This window comes from Astyanax mexicanus, chromosome 11 (genome assembly GCF_023375975.1).
Source record: "Astyanax mexicanus isolate ESR-SI-001 chromosome 11, AstMex3_surface, whole genome shotgun sequence".
In the NCBI taxonomy this organism is placed as follows: Eukaryota; Metazoa; Chordata; class Actinopteri; order Characiformes; family Acestrorhamphidae; genus Astyanax; species Astyanax mexicanus.
Window position 1 is genome coordinate 46,378,061 of NC_064418.1, and position 20,881 is coordinate 46,398,941.

The 20,881-nt window shown below is 37.6% G+C and overlaps 2 protein-coding genes across 3 annotated transcripts; both read right to left on the reverse strand.

Moving 5' to 3' along the window:
* Window positions 1-742: 742 nt before the first annotated feature.
* Window positions 743-10,859, reverse strand: LOC111194868 (E3 ubiquitin/ISG15 ligase TRIM25-like). Of its 2 annotated transcripts, none has more exons than XM_049484798.1 (8): window positions 10,082-10,859; window positions 7,921-8,016; window positions 7,397-7,630; window positions 4,241-4,394; window positions 3,777-3,937; window positions 3,219-3,254; window positions 2,920-2,994; window positions 743-1,065 (listed from the first exon to the last, which is right to left on the reverse strand). In XM_049484798.1, exons 1-8 carry the CDS (start codon window positions 10,664-10,666, stop codon window positions 1,012-1,014), a joined length of 1,395 nt encoding a protein of 464 aa, XP_049340755.1. In that variant the 5' UTR covers window positions 10,667-10,859; the 3' UTR covers window positions 743-1,011. The 2 variants fall into 2 exon arrangements, with proteins under 2 accessions (XP_049340755.1, XP_049340754.1); XM_049484797.1 differs by having other exon boundaries at window positions 743-1,068; window positions 10,082-10,857.
* Window positions 10,860-12,253: 1,394 nt separating this feature from the next.
* nup35 (nucleoporin 35) lies at window positions 12,254-19,995 on the reverse strand. Its single transcript, XM_022680053.2, has 9 exons — window positions 19,939-19,995; window positions 18,245-18,412; window positions 17,513-17,640; window positions 17,373-17,427; window positions 17,093-17,234; window positions 16,611-16,680; window positions 16,237-16,365; window positions 15,423-15,581; window positions 12,254-13,990 (listed from the first exon to the last, which is right to left on the reverse strand). The coding sequence occupies exons 1-9, from the start codon at window positions 19,958-19,960 to the stop codon at window positions 13,913-13,915; spliced, it is 951 nt and encodes a 316-aa protein (XP_022535774.1). The 5' UTR covers window positions 19,961-19,995; the 3' UTR covers window positions 12,254-13,912.
* Between the last annotated feature and the right edge of the window lie 886 nt (window positions 19,996-20,881).

Below are 20,881 nucleotides of genomic sequence, written 5' to 3' on the forward strand. Positions count from 1 at the left end.
TCCACGGAGCAGGAGAGGAGAGTATTAGCGTTATTTCACGCTCCTAACGTTCTTCACATCTTCACTATTCCCACTTTTCATTTCAAGCTAACTTTCGTGGTGTTAGTCTGTATGAACCATACACCGTTTTGTAGTCAAGTTTCAGTTCTGTTACAGTTGTTGTGGAACTACTTTTTGGCGGAAGGCACAGTCCATATTCAAACTGAATTTCTTAAAGTTCTTTGATTTGTTTTCTGTATATATTTTGAAAAAAAAAAAAGTTGTATAAAAGCAATAGAACACTCGAGGTCGTGTGTTATCACGAATAACATCACGTTATTCGCGATATCACACTCCCTCTCGTGTTCTATTGCTTAAGTAGAATATGTTCTATAAGTGCTTAATATGAGTTTTTTGAAAATGCATTTTTGTAAAGTTTGTAAAGTTTATTTCTAAAGACTTTATTCTATGATCATTGTGTTTTCTATGTTGTGTGTAATGACTGTTCAGTGGTGTTTTTCATTTTGGTGGACTCAGGGTCTGATCTGACACAATATTGTTTGCTTTTGAGCACTGTTTAAACAGTTTGGAGGCAACAGTTTGTTTTTGCAAGAAGAGTCAAAGGTTTTGTGAATTTAGTTTAAAAAAAATGAGTTTTGTGTTTACAGTTCAGAGACATGGAGGGATAGTTTTGAGAGATGTGCCTTGTAAATGGAGAAAAGCTGTAACATTATCTGAAAAAATCACATTAAAAAGAGTAGTATGTGCTGTATATTCACATGTGTCATGTGATTTTATTAAAAACTGTATAAATGGAATACATGAATTATCAAATATTTATTTTAACAACACTAATTGTAAAATGTTTTTTTTATTTTATGATATGATGTCAAAATAATATCAGTTGCTGAATATTCTGTGCATCCTTAGAATTATGATCATAATATTGGTATAAAACTGTCACTCATCACAGTTATTATCATGTGTGTCACACGGCTCCAGGGCTCTGCAGTTGTTCAGTCGTTGCTCTGGTCAGTAGAAATAATAGTATGGATTATTGCTCTGACCACCTCTCTTCCTCCCTCGCTTCTGAAGAAAAAACAGTGAAGTGAATAACTGGTGCTACATTGTCTCCAGGTGTGAGTGAATGACTGAATGAGTGAGTGAATAAGTGAATAAGTAGGTAAGTGAATGAATGAGTGAGTGAATAAGTGAATAAGTGAGTGAGTGAGTTTGAGTGAGTGAATGAGTGAATGTCAGTGAGTGAGTGAGTGATTGAGTGAGTGAGTGAGTAAATGTGTGAATAAGTGAGTGAATGAATAAATGAATGAGTGAATAAGTGAGTGAGTGAGTGAATGAGTGAGTGAATTAGTGAATAATTGAGTGAGTGAGTGAATGAGTGAGTGAGTGAGTGAGTGAGTGAGTGAGTGAATAATTGAGTGAGTGAATAAGTAAGTGAGTGAGTGAGTGAATAAGTAAGTGAGTGAGTGAGTGAGTGAATAAGTAAGTGAGTAAATGCGTGAATAAGTGAGTGAGTGAATAAGTGAGTGAGTAAATAAATTAATAATTAAATGAGTGAGTGAGTGAATAAATGAGTGAGTGAATAAGTGAGTGAGTAAATAAATGAATAATTAAATGAGTGAGTGAGTGAATAAATGAATGAGTGAATAAGTGAGTAAGTAAATAAATTAATAATTAAATGAGTGAGTGAGTGAATAAATGAGTGAGTGAATAAGTGAGTGAGTAAGTGAATGAGTGAGTGGGTGAATGAGTGAGTGAGTGAATTAGTGAATAATTGAGCGAGTGAATAAGTAAGTAAGTGAATGAGTGGGTGAGTGAATGAGTGAGTGAGTGAATAAGTGGGTGAGTGAATTAGTGATTAATTGAGCGAGTGAATTAGTGAAAAAGTGAGTGTGTGAATAAGTGAGTGAGTGAATAAGTGAGTAAGTGAGTGAGTGTGTGAATGAGTGAGTGTGTGAATAAGTGAGTGAGTGAGTGAGTGAGTGAATATGTGAGTGAGTGAGTGAGTGAGTGTGTGAATAAGTGATTGAGTGAGTGAGTGAGTGAATGAGTGAGTCAATGAATGAGTGAGTGAGTGTGTGAATGAGTGAGTGAGTGAATAAATGAATGAGTAAATAAGTGAATAAGTAAATGAGTGAGTGAATAAATGAATGAGTAAATGAGTGAATAAGTAAATGAGTGAGTGAATAAATGAATGAGTAAATGAGTGATTGAGTGAGTGAGTGAGTGTGTGAGTAAGTGTGTGAATGAGTGAGTGAGTGTGTGAATAAGTGAGTGAGTGAGTGAGTGTGTGAATAAGTGAGTGAGTGAGTGAGTGAGTGTGTGTGTGAGTGAGTGAGTGAGTGAGTGAGTGAGTGAGTGAGTAAGTGTGTGAATAAGTGAGTGAGTGAGTGTGTGAATAAGTGAGTGAGTGAGTGAGTGTGTGAGTAAGTGTGTGAATAAGTGAGTGAGTGTGTGAATAAGTGAGTGAGTGAGTGAATGTGTGAGTGAGTGAGTGAGTCAGTGAGTAAGTGAGTGAGTGAGTGAGTCAGTGAGTGTGTGAATAAGTGAGTGAGTGAGTGAATGAGTGAGTGAGGGATTGAGTGAGTAAGTGATTGAGTGAGTGAGTGAGTAAATGAGTGAGTGAATGAGTGAGTAAATAAGTGAGTGAATAAGTGAGTGAGTGAGTGAATGAGTGAGTAAATGAGTGAGGGATTGAGTGAGTGAGTGAGTGAGTGAGTGAATGAGTGAATGAGTGAGTGAGTGAGTGAATGAGTGAGTAAATAAGTGAATGAATAAGTGAGTGAGTGAGTGAATGAGTGAGTAAATAATTGAGTGAATAAGTGAGTGAGTGAGTGAGTAAATGAGTGAGGGATTGAGTGAGTGAGTGAGTGAGTGAGTGAGTGAATGAGTGAATGAGTGAATGAGTGAGTGTGTTACCTTGTTTTGGACTGTCTCCCACCCTTGCACCCATTGCTCCATTGCATTAGGGGGGCATGGGTACCAGCCGGGATCCTAAGAAGAAAGAAGCAGATAATATGATAGACAGCATGTAAAGAATATTAATGAAACGATTAAACTATAACGTCCTGCTGATATTATGGTTCTGATAACAAACTTATTTGATACGCCATTTAATCAGAGATACCAAGAATACTGAATGAGTAAATTGTCCCCATCTGAATGAAAGGAGCTCTGTGGAACAAGATCTAAGACGACCCCGACAAGCCTGAACTTACCCGAGGACCAAATAACGCTCCTTCTGGGAAATTACCCTGTAAACAGATAACATGTTTTATCTTAGCAGCATAGCATACACACTGTAAAACATCTAACTGAGGACTTACTTTATTTGAGTAGAGTTATTACCAAAGAATATTTTGGTAAATATTACCAAAATTAAACTAAATTGAACAATTGAAAAACGGGCCAAAGAGTCTAAAAGTGGAGAGAGTGAGCAGTTATAGCGCAGAAAAACGGGCCAAAGAGTCTAAAAGTGGAGAGAGTGAGCAGTTATAGCGCAGAAAAACGGGCCAAAGAGTCTAAAAGTGGAGAGAGTGTGCATTTGTAGCGCAGAAAAATGGGCCAAAGACAAGCGGAGAGAGTGCACTGAAAGTAATCAGGAAAAAGTATTATTTAAAGTGGTATATTTCATTATTTGTTTTATTACAGAGTCTGTGGCCCGTGACTTCAAATATATTTCTCCTTCTGGCCCCCAATAAAAAAAGTTTGGACACCCCTGTTGTAGATCATTTAAAACAACACAAAGCCCATCATAACCATTCAACCCCACTCACATAGTACTCTCCAAGCATTCCTTGAACACAATCCTCAGATCTGGGAGTCCGTGGAGAGCGCCGCTGGCCTCTTTTAGTGTGGGTCGCCACTTGTTTCCCCTTTCTCTTTTGTTGGGGAGGTTTATTCACTGTGGCTGAATCAGGGGTGAGCTCACAGGAATCTGACAGAGAGAAAACACAAACTTAATAAATTACTGTTGTTAACACTAATAGAAAAAAGTTTTTAGATTTTTTTCTGAATGTTTAAAAACGATTTAAATTATATATTTTAAATTTATCAACTATTTTTCAGTATTTTTTTTATATCGCCAAGAATATTATCCTGAATACCCTGAAATATTGTGATATTATTTTAGGGCCAATTGTCAATTTTTATATTTTTTTTAAATATAAAATATAAGTTTTATATTTTCAATATTTGCACCAGCAATCACAACACATCACAATAAATCCCAGTACTCTACCTATAACTGCTGTGCTTTTGATCTCCACATTACACAGTTCTTCCACTTTACTTCTCAGCGCAGTCACAGACTTCACTACCTCCTCAAAACTGTGGACAGGAGGGACCGAGGGAAAGACTGTAGAAGCCAGAGGATCTGAGAGAGACTGGAAACTCTACACGGAGAGGGAACAAAGATAGAAGAAGAAATTACCAGAATCCATTCTCACAAAAAATTATATTCACACAGCAGTTAAAACTTTATGGATGTGTGGCAAGAAGTAAACCATTCAAAACCAAATTAAACTAAATATAAAGTGCTTTGTGTGGCGGAAAAGTAACATTGCTCATCGCCTTGAACACACCATCCCCACTGTGAAACATGGTGGTGGCAGCATCATGCTGTGGGGATGCTTTTCTTCAGCAGAGACAAATTAAGGAAGCTGGTCAGAGTTGATGGCGAGATGGATGGAGATAAATATATTCCAGGGTAATCCTGGAGAAAAAACCTGTTGGAGGCAGCAAAAGACTTGAGACTGGGAATGAGATTCACCTTCCAGCTGTTTTGTAAAGAAGAATAAGCAAAAATCTCAGTCAGTAGATGCGCAAAGCTGGTAGAGACAAACCTCAAAAGACTTGCAGATGTATTTACAGCAAAATGTGGCTCTACTAAGTATTGATAAAGGAGGGGCTGAAAAATTTTGCACTGCAGATTTTTGTTTGATTAAAATTTTGAAAACCAAGTATCATTTTTGCTCCACTTCACAATGATGTGCTATTTTGTGTTGTTATTAAACACATTAATAATACATCTATTATTAAAATCTCATTAAAATTTATTTAGGTTTGTAGTAGTAAGATGACAAGATGTTTAAAGGGTATAAAAAATAAGTTAAAAGGGTATGAATAGTTTTGAAGCTTGAAAAAGCTTACAAAATGTAAAGAAAAGAAGAATGTAAACCAAAGAGGGCATATGTCCAAATAATGGGTCCTTTTAACAGTGATCTTAAACAGATTCTCAGTGATTAGCCCATAGACTGTGTACTAGGGGTGTCACGATTTCGATATTTTATCAAAATCGATCAAAATTATGGCATGGTCTCGAGCCTCGAAGTCAAAAAGAGGATCGACGACCCCTCCCGCTAAGCTACGCTACAAAAGAAGCACAATATGTGAGCATGTTTCCAGTAAAAAGTTCATGTAATATATTTGTAAATATATATATATATATATATATATATATATATATATATATATATATATATATAAAAAACAATAATAAAATAACTAAAGAAAATCGTAAAAGTAAAAAAAAAAGAAAATTGAGAATCGAATCGAATCGTGACCCTAAAATTGGAAATAAAATAAAATCAAGGATTTAGAGAATCGTGACACCCCTACTGTGTGTAGCTGGACAGAGCATCGTGTCTCAAAAGTGAAGCCGCCACAGGTCGGGCGCCCCCTGCTGTTCGGCTTCAGAAAGCTGTGTAACCCCACCCATCCCCATAGGTTTCAATGGCAAAACAGACAACTTTCAATCACGTTTTTTTCTAATATACTGTAATTCTACCTCTATTATTTAAATGTAACAGCTAGTGTAACCTCTGCTTATATTGTTAAATGTTTATATCCATACCTGTCAAGTCTCCCGTTTTGGCCGGGAAACTACCGTATTTTACTCCTCTTTCCCGCCGTCCTCCCGTATTAGTATTTTCCCGTAAATTTCCCGTATTATATTAAAATAAAAAAATATATATTATTGAGGAGACAGGGCACTGACCGCTCTGTGTCTCTTAACCAATCGTGGAGCCGATTCAAGGAGAAAGTCCCGCCTTTCAGGAGAAACAGCCAATCAGCTTGCAAAGGAGGGACAGCGTGGGGAAGCCCCCCCCGTCGCTGTGAGTTCAGGCAGCTAGTCGGAGCTGGATATACAGCGATTTTTCTTAAAGAAAGGTAAGGGTTGGCTAATCATGTAAACTGTGATGAGATTTTTCTGATAGCTGCTTAAAAATACTCGTTTCCGAAATAAAACACACAGATTAAACCTTTTAAAATAAAAAAATTACAGCTTGTGACTCAGTTTACCTACACATGTGGAGAGGACCGAAATTAACTGAACTGATCAGGGGTGGAGTGATCAAAAGAAAGAAGTATTAATTAAAAATTATTAATTGTGTAGGCCCCTTAGGACTAATTTTAGTAAAAGCTCATGATACTATTTTAGGTCACCTACAGTCATTTTGCAGAATTTGTGCACCCCTTGTTCAATTTTAAATCTATTATATAAATAAAAGATATATTATATAAAAGAGTGCATTTATGCCAAAAAATACATGAAATCTTAACTTTTTTTTAAATATCTAGAAAAGGTTTTTTAATTTGGCTGTATTAAAGAATGGCATATGTAGGAATGTACACAGCATTTCAGATCCTGATAATCTAATTGTAGTGTGTAAATGATTCACATGTGGTTATTTTAGATTTTTTGTAAACCTGTCTTAAAATGTAAGTGATACTGAACCTTCGTTGGGCTGGTGGGACGACTTTAAGCGGACTCCCTTATTTTTAAATCTAAAACTTGACAGGTATGTTTATATCCCCACAGAATTTGTTATTCAGCTCTATTTTAAAAGGTGTGGTTATTGGTGTGTAAAAGGGCTGGGTTACACCTAGCCGGGGTGGGACCAATGACTGCATGGGTGGGACCATAGACTGTGTATAGCTCTGTGGAGGCAGCCCTCAGGGGCGGGGTTATTTAAATGAGTAGGCTGTCTCTCCACAGTCTTTCTCCCTCCTCTGGTCTCTATTGCGCTCTACAGACTCGGGTATCAGGATCGCCAACATGGCGGAAGATTTTGGCTCCATTTTCATTGAATGAATGGGAACGGAGACACAGCGTCCATCTTTTTTACAGTCTCTGGATTAGCCAGACTGCAGTCACTGGAACTGCTTGATAGCTCCAGTGATGCTGGAGAAGATGAAACCGAAACTTCATGTGAAGCACATGAGCATCAGTTTAGGAGAGTAAACTTTTCAGAATCTCGAATATAGATGACACTAAAAAGAAAGTGTGAACAGACTAAAAAGAAACATCAGATTTGTACACTTTTTCATGCAGTGTAAACTTAGCCCAAGAGAGCTCAAATGAAAGCAGTACTGAAACTAGCTGTTCTGTTACCTGAAGGAAATGGACGTGGTCCTCCGTGTTTAAAAGCTCCTCCAGCTCAGAGTTTCTCCTCCTCAGTTCAGCGATCTCCTCCTCCAGCTGCTTCTGGACTCTTTCAGCTCGACTCACTGCAGCTTTCTCCTGATCTCTGATCAGCTCTAAGTCCTCAGAGCGTTTCATCTCAAAACAGCGGATCAGCTCTGTAAAGATCTTCTCAGTGTCCCTCACTGCTGCCTGAGCAGAGCGCTGTTAGTGCACAGAGAGTGAGAGGACTCTGTACTTCAGTGAGTCAGAAACAACATAATCTAGTTTACATAGTGCAGCATATAGGACAATCTGTAGACTGTAGTTCTGTATCTGTTTCTCTGTATACCTCTATTATTATAATACTCAGAACCCCACAGGAGACAAAACCACCAGAGCAGCTACTGCTATCATTTGGGTGATGGGTCACTTTCAGCACACAGTGACCCTGACAGGGGGGTGGTGTGTTATCAGTTATCAGCTGTTGTTTTTCTGCTCTGCTCCAGACTTACCTTGTGAGAATCCACTACATTCCTCAGCTTGTTGAGCTCCTTCTCTCGCTCCTGGATTTTTTGTTGGTATTCCTTCTTTGCGTTCAGCAACAGCTTCTGCAAAACAATGACAGTTCTTGGGATAATACTAATTTTTAAAAACAACTAAGCAGTATTAATCACCAGTTGAACATCTAGTCTGCTCAACCAGTGCACCCATTTGGTAGGTCCTTCAATTTCTCTTCACCCAAGCGTCTCAGACTGCCTTCATTGAGTTCACAGAGCAGCCAAACGTCACCAACGTCAGTAGACGTTAATTTCAGGTTGAATGTTGGTCATGACATCAGACGACAAACATTTTACGTCAAGATAATGTCTAATACTAATAGTTATGTGTCTACAGGGACCAGACGCAGACTGGATTCCCAGTTTGTTCAGTAAATGTAATGTCCTAGCAGTAAAAGTGTAATGTATTTTATTACCATTTTCACTGTGAAGCAAATTAAGAAATTTGGAACAAGGTTTTCACAGAACTCGTCGCTGAAGATGACCTTAACTCCTTCATGATCTAATATATGTGGTGGTATTTATTAAAATAAAGTACTGTGCAAAAGTTCTAGGCATCTGTGGGAATTTCAGTAAAGAAAAAGCTTCTTTTCTGTGCAGTAAGTGTTTATTAGCTCAGTAAAACACATTACAGCATTACAATAAATACAAACAGCAATTTTACAAAAAGCAGAGCTTTGTCTGTCTAAAAATATCTCACGAGATTTTTTTAGTTCTCATCATATTAATCAACACCTGGTTTGGTAAATTGTGAAGAGTAACTGTTTATTATACTTTGGGTGTATTGACAAATATCTTTCAGTTATGATTACTTATCTTAGTATCTATAATTACATAATCATTGTGTGAAACCTTGTATTCTATATGCATAACCAATACTCACATTGTATTTGATCATTTTTATTACTCACAGTGTATTTTACACACATCTATATAGAAGATTAACCAATGATCACAATATATTCTTTACATATATAGTAAAACATTGTTTGATCAGGCATGTGACTAACACAGACTCTATTGTGACAAATTAACCCACATGATACATAAGGCGTTTACTAACACATAGGGTCTATTGTATGGCGGTCTAACCACGCGCCACTAACACATTAACATATAACATATGAAATCTATTGTGAGACTTGTGTAGCTCATGCTTGAAGCATTTTGTTTACTGCATGTCTTTGACTAACGGCCATCAATCATCAGCTAGTGCACTCTGGATGAACTAAATTGATACAAAGGAGGCTTCAGGACGAACAGTGTGGCCTTTCTCTCTGTGCGTGCAAAGTCCTTCACCTACCAAAGCGGGAGGACGCGCGCACATAGGGAGGGCGGCACTGTCTAATTACTGGAACAATATCACACTGTCTGACTGGACCCAGTCAATTCCTGAAACAATACCACACTGTCCGGCTGGACACAATCAAGGCCAAACATTAGTGGTCCGGTCAGACCTGTGAAACTTGAACACTAACATATGAGATGATTTTAGCAACGCCTCATCAGCAGGCTTCACGTCATTTGGGGTATAAACATGGAGTGAGATCAGAGGGGGGTCAGAACTTATACTGAGACAGCTAATAATTGGTTTTGTATGTTCTCCTGGATCCAGTACTTTGTAATAAATACTTGGTTTGCTTTCAACTTCACTCCACCTGTCTGACTCTCTCTATCAAACGAACACGGAGGGGAGTTGTACCCCGGACGAGAGGTGGGGGTAGCCCACCTTTCATTTTCATTTCTACAACAATTGATAAATTGATGAATTGGTGAATGTGGTAAAGCAGGTGAGCTGCTGACAGAACTGAACATAATATACACATGCTGGCTGAGAGAAATCGTCCAGGAGAAATCTGGAATCTCTACACTTTGTTCTTCAGCTTGGCTCACAGGGTATAACACATATAATACTTAGTTAAAAATGAGAATTCCTTGGTGCATATGTATGTTTATTTGCATGTGTTTAAAGTGTTTTTTAGGTACAAACACTCTTATTGCTGAGATAAATAAATTAGTGTAATTTGCTATGGTGCCTAAAACCTTTGCACAGTACTTTATATATATATATAAAATACTTGAATATATATATAAAATACGTGTAGAGTGTTCTCACCTGCTGCTCAGCTCTTTCAGCTGTAGCGCATACTGCATCATGTCCTTTATGTTGATCCATGGTGCACAGCATGCAGATACACTGCTGATCAGTGCGACAGTAAACCTCCAGCAGCTTCTCGTGTTGAGAGCAGATCTGCTCCTGCAGGTATCTGGAGGCTTTGATCAGCTTGTGATTCTTCAGGGCAGGAACTGAATAATGAGGCTGGAGGTGAGTCCCACAGAAAGAGACCAGACACACCAGGCAGGACTTCACAGCCTTGAGTTTCCTCCCAGTGCAGAAATCACACTCCACATCTCCAGGTCCAGCAGGACCACAAGCAGGACCAACATCCTGGAGCTCAGTTTTCCTCAGCTTCTCCACCACTTCAGCCAGCATGGTGTTCTTACCCACCACAGGCCTCGGTCTGAAGGAGCGTCTGCACTGAGGGCAGCTGTACACACCCTTCAGATCTTCCTGATCCCAGCAGTCATTAATACACACCTTACAGTAGCTGTGTCCACATGGAATGGCCACTGGTTCCTTCAGGAGGTCCAGACATACTGGACAGCTGAACTGGTCCACTGAGAGACCGCCCTCAGCCATTCTACACCTCAGCAACTCTCCAGCAGTGAATACACCAGCGTCCCCAACAGCAGCTGAACAACAGCAGGGAACTTCCTGCCTCTATCTGAGAGAGAACGTACACAGTAAGGGTGTGTCTTAAAGAGCCTGGACTGTATAGATACCGCACAAAATAACACACACACACAATCCAGCATAAATAAGATTAACAACAGCTCTTCAAACACACACACACACACTTACACTGAGTCCAGCTGCAGAATAAACAGATACAAATTCTGCTGAACTGAGAGTGGGAGGAGTCAAAGGAGGAGCAAAGGAGGGAGAGAATAAATAAGAGTCTGTATGAAACGTTATTAACATAGAAGGATGTCCTTGTTAAATAATATATACAGCTCTGTAAAAAAAAAAAGATTAAGTGACCACTTCAGTTTCTGAATCAGTTTTTTATTTTTTTTATTTTGCTATTTATAGGTTTATGTTTAAGTAAAATGAACATTTGTTGTTTTATTCTATAAACTACAGACAACATTTCTCCCAAATTCCAAATAAAAACGTTTTAATATCGTCATTTAGAGCATTTATGTGAAGAAAATGAGAAATGGCTGAAATAACAAAAAAGACGCAGAACTTTCAGACCTCAAATAATGCAGAGAAAACAAGTTCATATTCGTAAAGTTTTAAGAGTTCAGAAATCAATATTTTGTAGAATAACCCTGGTTATCATTCACAGTTTTTTTTTCATGCATCTTGGCATCATGTTCTCCTCCACCAGTCTTACACACTGCTTTTGGATAGCTTTATGCTCCTTTACTCCTGGTGCAAAAATTCAAGCAGTTCAGTTTGGTTTGATGGCTTGTGATCATCCATCTTTCTCTTATTATGATTATATGATTATATTCCAGAGGTTTACAATTTGGTAAAATCAAAGAAACTCATCATTTTTAAAGTGGTCTCTTATTTCTTTTCCATAACTGTATGTTTTAATATTATAATTACAGTCAATTTGTACAACTGTATATGTGGAATAATGCCAGAAAGGAACACCACCAATATTAAGTTTACTATTTTACTGAACATTTATAATCAACTAGAGCAAATAAAACAGAGAGAACCCAATACCACAAGATATTCAACACATTATTTTGAATGACCAAAAGCTAAAACTAATGTGTAGAACAGTGATCTACAGAGCTATTAAAGGATGATTTTTACACAGTTGAATTCTAGCTCCTCCTTAGCTTTGTCACCCTTCCCTCAGCTGGGCTTTTCAGAGAAAAGGAATTAACTTGTTTGTATTGGAACTAAGCTCTCCCTCTCCTTTGCAGCCAGTCCTATAGTCCCACACTAAAAGCATCAGGCCCCTCTACCAACATCACCCAAAGCGCCTCTGTTGTGCCGAATTCAGCACCCCCGCCAGGAAATGCACCACCTCTCAGGAGCATGCACATACGTCTTAGATAATGAAAACACCCATAATGCTGTTCTAAGCTATGCTAACTCTCCTAAGAAATAATGAAAAATACTCAAGTCACCTGCAGCCTCTCTAGTGAAGGGGTGCTGAATTCAGCACCATAGTAGTGATGAATACAAAAATGTGCCAAACTGTTAGAGAAAGAAATATTTATTTACACAACTTGATAAGAAGAAATACAGACGATTGGACAGCAGATACAAAAGGAGTAGAGTAGATACAAACAAACAAAGGAGGTCAGTGGAGCTCGACCAATTTCACCAAACAATCATTACTTTAAAATAAAGTGTTTCAGAAAGCAAACGCATCTTTAAGCAGACACACGTTTTAAAAAAGTTGGCTTTTTATCGTATTAAAACCATCGGTATCAAACAGCCGAGTTCATCCCAGAATGATCCAATATATTTCTGATAGAGAGACAGATTAGACTTTGAGCACCGACAGCCGTCTGAGTTTAAAGGAATACTCCAGATTTTAAACCTAACTTTTATCTGCTGGATCTGTAGCGTACAGTCAGATATCACTTAATATAAAATCAGAACATTTCTCAGAATTAGACATGAATGGAAATCTAGTGGTAATGAAACTTATAATAGAAGTCAATGGGCTGATAAAGAATTGATACGAAGTGGTAACATACATAATCACATTCACATTGTTTTTTTTCTTGTAAATTAAGCTGTAAATGTGTAAGGTTTTTTTTTTTTTATGAAACTATATCGTCAGAAGGAAGAGTTAGTAGTGATTCGTCAGCTGCCTTGTGGTGTGGGCAAAGTTTAAAAAAAAAAAAGGGTTTTTTTTTTCTATATTTTCTAGGTATGTTCTAAATATTAGGCAACCAAAATTATTTGTTCCACAAAAAAAAAAAAACTTTCACCATTCAGCCAAATGACAAAAGACTGAAAAAAATTGTACCAAATAATGGCATTTTATTGACTTATCAATTTACAGCCAGGAGGGATGTTAAAAGTCCAATGTTCAGTGTTTAATAAATATATATATTTTTTAAATTGTAGTTTTGTAATTGCTTTCTGTTCGAAAAGCAAGACAAAAATACATTTTAGGCTATTTAATTTATGCAGTGGTGAGAAAAGTGGCAAAATTACTAATAGAAAAAGAAAAAAAAATGCAATCGAGTTTGACCAAACTTTTCATTATGTTCTATTTTAAGCTTTTCAGGACAAACCATCTCTAATATTCTTCAGCAAAACTGTAAAGTTGGAAAAAACGCATTTGGTACGACTTTCATTTTGTATTCACCTGTATTCAGGAACTTGGCATCACCCATTGTCTTCTATTATTCGTCATTATTAGTTTCCAGTCATAGAATAGTGAATTTTCTAATACATTTAGAGAAATGTGTAGAAATGATGGTGTGTGTGTGTGTGTGTGTGTGTGTGTGTGTGTGTGTAAACTGACTGTACTCTACTGAGGTTAGATTAAAAGCTGCAGTATTCCTCTCAGACTGCGACGTTGGGAAGGCAGAGATTTCCATTCACGGATTGGTCACCAGTAAGTTTGGACCAATCAGACGCAATTTACCTGATCAGAAAGGACCAAATAATCAAACAAACACACAATCAGCCCCACTCCCACTCAAGCTTCCAGGTTTTGGCATTATCGTCCTGCAGGGTTTTGGTACTGTGGCTGTTCTGAGGGCAGGTCATGTGATCAGTCCGTGTGAAAGAGTCTATTGTAAAGTGTAGTGCCCGGTCCGCTCCTCCGGCGGGCTCCATCTTTAAAGTGCTCGGGAAAAACCTGGTGAATTCACGTTTCACAGCAGCAGCAGGGCTTCACCAGCCGAACATGTACTCCATCGCTTTAGACACTAAACTGTCGTCCTTCCTCGGCGTCTCTCTGTCTGACACCACCTACAATACAGAAAACAGCTTTCTGAAGAGGTTCCGCCTCAACTTCCTGTCTTCACTCTTTCTATAGAGCCTGGTGATGTGCTAATAGTTTAATTAAGAGATGTAAATGTGCCGTTGCTACTTTGCTTCAAGATTCGGAAAGTAAATTTTAATTTGTCTATGTTGAAATATGGATTAAATCTCATAACTAACTCTTTCTGTCTTACACTTCCCATTCTTCTCATTTTCTCTCCCTCACACACACACAGCTGCTTCTTTAGGGCAATAATCTGGCACATTTCCTCTTCTAACTACCTGGAATAATAATTTGCTGTTAAACATTTAAACACAAGTTTCCCTAACAATGATTAAGCATAGTCTTGGATTACACAGCTTTTTTTCCATTCAAATGAAAATACAGTCTGACTAGGCTGAAAATGAGAAATCTGGTGTGAAATGGAAAATCTGGTGCAGAATTTGGAGCGAAATTTCATCTAAAAGTCTCAATTCTCTTCAATTCTAAAATACAGGACTTTTAGATAATGCTCCCTACAGGCTTACAATGCTAGTAATGGGAGCATTGAGTTACCCATGCAGAGAAATCACTTTTTTCACAATTTTTACACCATTAACAAGCTCAAAGTAGCTCAACACTTCATTGGTAGAATTCTGGGAGCCCTGACATTTAAAACGAGGCACTGAGAGCTTTAAAAGTGCACAGATAGTGTATTAAAAACACTGTTTATACACACACACACAGTACATTCAGGTAGTTCTACAGATTGCAAAATTAATTCTGTGGAAAATGCATGAATGAATATTATATAAGATATTTTCAGCAATAGCTGGATTTGGTGCATTTCCACAGATTAAAGTCTGCAATGTGTTACTTTTTTACCTTTATGTTTGTGTTCATAAGTCGACTTGTCGTGACTAAATGTCAAGATAGCAGAGTCAGAGAACTACCAGAAGGTAGTGTGTGTATAAACAGTGTTTTTAATAAACTTTAAAAAGTTCTCAGTGCCTCATTTTAAATGTCAGATACCTCAGAATTTTACCAATGAAATGTGGAGCTGTGGAGAAACAGATTTTTTAGCATGGGCAACTCTATGCCCCCATCACTACCATTGTAAACTTCTTAGGAGCATTGGCTAAAAGCTCTGTATTTCAGAACCTTGGGGATTAACTACTTGTTATCAAGTTTCATTACAACCCAAGTCCATTACACATCAGATTTCTCCTTTAATCCCACTCTGAGGAACTGAAGCTATAGGACATTTTATTTGCAAAGCAAAATTTTATTTCATACCCTGAAATATTATAATAAGTAAAAAATGATCTAGTCTGTTTGCAAGGCATCACACCACACTACACGATTATTTTCACTTCTGTCCTAAATAGACAGCTATAGACCAGTATTTAAGCATTTTAATCCTGATTTTAATAAAGGTACCTGGTATTCACTGCTGGAGGCTTTGTAGGCAGCGCTGAGTGGTCTCATGGCCGACCGCGGCGTGGACACAGGGTGACTGGGGGTGCCGTTGGCTCTGACTGGGGGAGTGAACATCCCGCTGCTGCTGCTGATACACTTCTCCGATCCCTCCATCACACTCTGATCAACAGAACACACAAAAACACAATTAACACACAAGTACAGCTCAGAAATTCAGCTCATAAAAACCACTTTCACATGTAGCCGTTAACACACACTCACAGATAGTGTCAGGACCACATCTGACCAATAGAGGCTAGAGGTGGGCGATATCAGGAATTTTAGTATCGATCAGATACCAAGTAAATGCACGGCCAGTATTGCCAATATCGATACAGATACCAATATTTTTTTAATATTTAAGCTTCATAGATTCAAAGGATCCAAAAGACCTAGAATAGGTCTACTCTTACAGACAAAGAATAAGACTTGAATCCACGTGAGCAGCAGTCAGTGTATGTGAGAGAGAAAAAGCTTGAGTATTGATCTTTTTCCATGGGTATTGTTCAATATCAATAGCAGCATTGGTACCGATATTTGGATCGATCTGCCCACCTCTAATAGAGGCTGCTTTATACTTCTGGAATGGAATTTTCCAAAAAATGAAACAGATTTTATTGGGCCCCATGACTTCTGATCTAAAAAACATGGAATGATGCACATAGCTGCCACATTGAAGTCCCTTTGTAAGCCTTTATTTCTTGTAAATTACCACTTATCTTCATAATCTTCATAATCTTAATTAAAGATAAACATAACAATAAATGCCTCTTACCTTATCAATGCAAGGTTTGACACCAATCATAATGGCCTCTCCAAAGATTTTCCCATCTTTACTGAGGGCTTTCCTCGCCTGCAGTTTAGACTGGTACTGGATATGCATCCAATTACCGGCATTAGACATCTGTTCATTAAAAAACACACACAGTTACAGAGTACACTGGAGCTAGGGCTGGGCTATATAGCAAAAAATCTCGTATTTAAATATGCTTATGAGCAAAATTGAGATGAGATTGTTTTCTGAAAAGAAGAAACGTACAATACAATATTTATATACTAATCTGAATGTATATGCATTGCAAAAAAAAAAAAAATCAAACAGTATGTTGTATGTGTCTAAGGAATATATATTCTTAATTAAATACTTACTACATGTTTAAGTATGTTCCCATACTGAGCAAACTGCAGCAGGATGTAGGAGGCTGAAGCTGGAGGGAACCTGCAGAAACCAAAACACCACAACTATAGTTCTCCACACAATGACATACAAATTCTAGATATCAACACAAACTGAGATGTTATTGTAAAGAAATAGAACTACTTTAATACTGTACTTAAGTACTAAAATGTATCTGTATCTACTGGAGTATTTTTACTACACTACTGTACTTAAGAACTGAAATACTGCATCTACTGGAGTATTATTTTTACTTCATTACTGTACTTAACTACTAAAATACTGTATCTGTATCTACTGAAGTATTATTCTTACTTCACTACTGTACTTAACTACTAAAATACTGTATCTACTGGAGTATTATTTTTACTTCATTACTGTACTTAACTACTAAAATACTGTATCTGTATCTACTGGAGTATTATTTTTACTATATTTTACTATACTCAAGTACCCGAACACTGTGACCCAGGTCTCGTCGAGCTGATCTTCTGAGGACAGCGCGTCTCCCTGAGTGAAGAAAGGATCCACCTGTGCAGGTGAGAGGGTGCTCTTCCTCTGCTGACTCAAACCCGCAGGACTGAACATACTTGCACCTGCAGCAGGAGAGACACACACTGTGTGTTTACATATGATCATGCTTCATTTTATTTAAAATGTTACAATACACCTGCTTGGAATCTATATTTAAAGCAACTCATAAGCTAAAACTGAAGTTACAGATAAACCCTCACCTGTACCAGGGGTTCCCATCACACCTGCTAGTGGAGTGTGCAGCACAGAGTAAGGCTGAAACACAAAATTTTACACATATTAGGATTTTACATTGCAATAAAATGGACGGTTAGGTTTCAGGTGCAGTGCCAGAACTCACCTGTTTGCATGATGCCAGGGGGGACATGGCGATGCCCGGACTGGTCAGGTCATCATAGATGCTTCTGACTGGAGGAGCACCGCTCTTGTCTTTGGGCGTGGGAACCACAGGCTGAGGAGGAGAACCACCTGATGGAACAGGCACTCATCAGTTAGGACACATAACATACTGAACTCCTTACACACAACTGACTGTACAGCAGGGAGGAATAATATAGATAAGGAAATAGCAGAACTTTGCTAAACATGACTTCGGTCTACAATTGACTCATAGAAAAACAACTGGTTTGCTTGGTCCGATTCCAGGTTATGTTCAGAGAGAGAGAGACAGAGAGAGAGAGCTCAGTCAGAAACTTCACTCCTTCATTTCTTTGGTTTTACTATGAGTGAATTAGCTACTGAGATCTGAGTTTCCTCTTCTGAAGTCCCCATTGCTCCACCAACCACTCGACTTTAGTAAAACTGATCCGGATCCTCTTTCAGAGGCTGTTTGTGTAACGTAAGTACATAAAGACGTGTGACCTGGCCAGAAGAACTACTCTCGCAAAAAGCGACCCGACACCCCAGTTTTTAGAATAAATATATTAGGCTTGGCAGGGATGGTCTTTCCAGCACACTGGTACCATTAAACACAGTATTTTGTCCATATTCTTCTCCACTAAGAAATGCTTGCTTTCAGTTTAGAGACAAAGTAATACAGACACTTTAAAGCTTTTTATCTTCTTGTGTTTACCTGCTAGGAGAGGAGACCTCATCTCTGCACCTCCTCCACTCAGGCTGATCGTTCTGGGCAGGGGGGTGGTGGGAGCTGGCAGGTCCCCCATCAGAAACCCGGGCAAGAACTGAGCCCCAGGGCCGGGCTTCGGGGAGGTGGGGGAGCCCAGAGCCATCGGTTCAAATCCTAATTAAAGATTTAAAAAAGGGAGGTTGGTGCGGTTTCTTTACTGTTTTATCTCTGAATACAACATTCATGAATCTCCATCAGTATAATGAGCTTCTTATCAGACTACTGTTCACTTCTAACCTAAATTTACCAATGTACTGGAAAATCCCTCTTTGCAAAATGTTCCTCTGGGCAGAGACTGGACCATTACAACATCCACAGACATTTACTAAACTTCACTGACTTTTACTTTCCTAATAACAGATGGGAATGTAATTTAATCTTGACCTAAAGAAATTAAAGTACTTAACGCCCATTTCAGTATCTCAATGGTGAACAAAATTATCACCCTTGTAATTCCGATATCTCCGTGCAATTCACAGAGAAAGCTTTGAAAACTGTGTGTGATTTTATAATGATTATTATTAAATAATTATACTCAAGTTATACTATTAATTTTAATATTTGTTTTACTGTTATATTGTTATAAAATAGGCTTTGCTGTTTTCTATTAACACATTAGAATAATATAGTTTATACACTACCAGTCAGAAGTTTGGACTCCTCATTTAGTGTTTTCTTTTTTTAATTTATTTATTCAATTTGTAAAGACATGAAAACTATAGAATTTTGTAGTAAACTGTTAAAAAAAGATTTGGTTATTTGAGCATGAAGGAAAAGCATCAACTATTGTTCAGCACCTCCAGGAACTCCTTCCTTCAAGATGCTGAGAAAACTATTCCTAAACTCTCTAACATTAAGACACTAAGATTAAAATACGTGTGTGCAAATCGGTCCTCAAAGAAAAATCTAAAACATAAAACATATTCTGATGTACTTAACACTTTCGGTTTAATAAATAAGTATGCATGTGTTCCCGCATGGGTATAATATAGTATTCAATAATAAATGTACAAGGTAAAAAAAAAATAAGAAGAAGAAAGAAAAAAACACTGAATGAGAAGAGGTGTGTCCAAACTTTTGACTGTTTATATACTAATATAAAAAGTTAACCTACAGTAGTGAGCAGTGTGTGAGTGTGTGAGTAGAAAGTTACTATAACTAACAGTAGTAATATATATTATTTTTTTAAGTTAGCTTGTTAGCTAAGCTAGGTTACATGCTAACGGTACAATGTAAAACTATTATTTAAATTATAGGGATTATTTTGTGCTTTAAGGTTGTATTAAATGATCTAATATGTGTGTAGTGACGCTATATTATGTTATTTTAATGATTAAAACTATTAAACGCGGTCACGAGGCTAAAGTTAGCTTAGCTTGTTGGAATTATCCGTTCCACCTTAAACGGTGCTGAAGTTAGACGGGTTATAATCTGCCGCCTGACTCAATATTTAAGGTGGAACGGACAATTCGAAACACAAGCCGGCAAGAGCCGAACACCGCTGATATTTACTGTTTTAATAAATAAACAGTACATCTGCAAACATCATAAACAGCAGAATAACCGCCCCGCACAGCCCGCAGATCCCGCACAGCCTGAATTAACACTTATAACCCTTAAATACTGAAACACCGACTCACCCAGCACTCCCTGCGCGTCCATGCCGCGGATTCAAACTCAGCCGGAAATGACGCGCGAGCCCCAGGATTGAAGTCCTCACGCGCGCGCGAAATAAGCCAACAATTAATAAATAAATTTAAATATTAATAAAATTAATGATTTAATAATTGATAAATACATGTATGCATGAAGGAATAAATACATTGATAAATAAACTATTAAATAAATAAATAAACAAAGTGAATAAATAAATACATAAACGATTTAAATAAATTGTTAAATTAATAATTTAATTAATAGATAAATAAATAAACGGAATAAATAAATACATAAACGGTTTCACTCATTGATAAATAAATAAATAAATAAATAAATAAATAGCTAGATAGACAGATAGTTTAGTGGACTATGGCTAATTTGCTAACTAAAATGCAGACTAAAAATAAACTCAATAAGATTAAACCACTATGTAATATGTATAGCTTGTAGAAAAAAAATGGTCTGGTGAAGGGCATAAAACATACCGAATTCAATTTAGGTCTGTAGAGTATGTTATTTTCAAATATTTCGCTTTCTGCTGGGATTTTTTTTTTTTTTTCAGATCTAACCAGCACCACTTAAATGCAGCATAAAATACAATACAAAACAGCCATCAGGATTATACAAATATATCGGTCTTAAAGCCAAAGTAGGCAGTTTGTAGACATATACTGTGCACTTCTGATGGAAAACGACTCATCTAATATGGGGATATTCTGGAGTAAACTGAACCATCTGAAAGACAATAGTTTAATGAATACACCTCCACTGAGAATTCACAGGTAATGAACCACGCAACTCCACCCCTCCTCCACTAGAGAGCAGTGTGCTCTCAGAAACAGACATTCACCGTGTTCAGTCGTCTCTATTTCTGGGATTTTAAATGGGTTGTTCTCTGATTGGTCATAATTAGTGGCTTTTTTA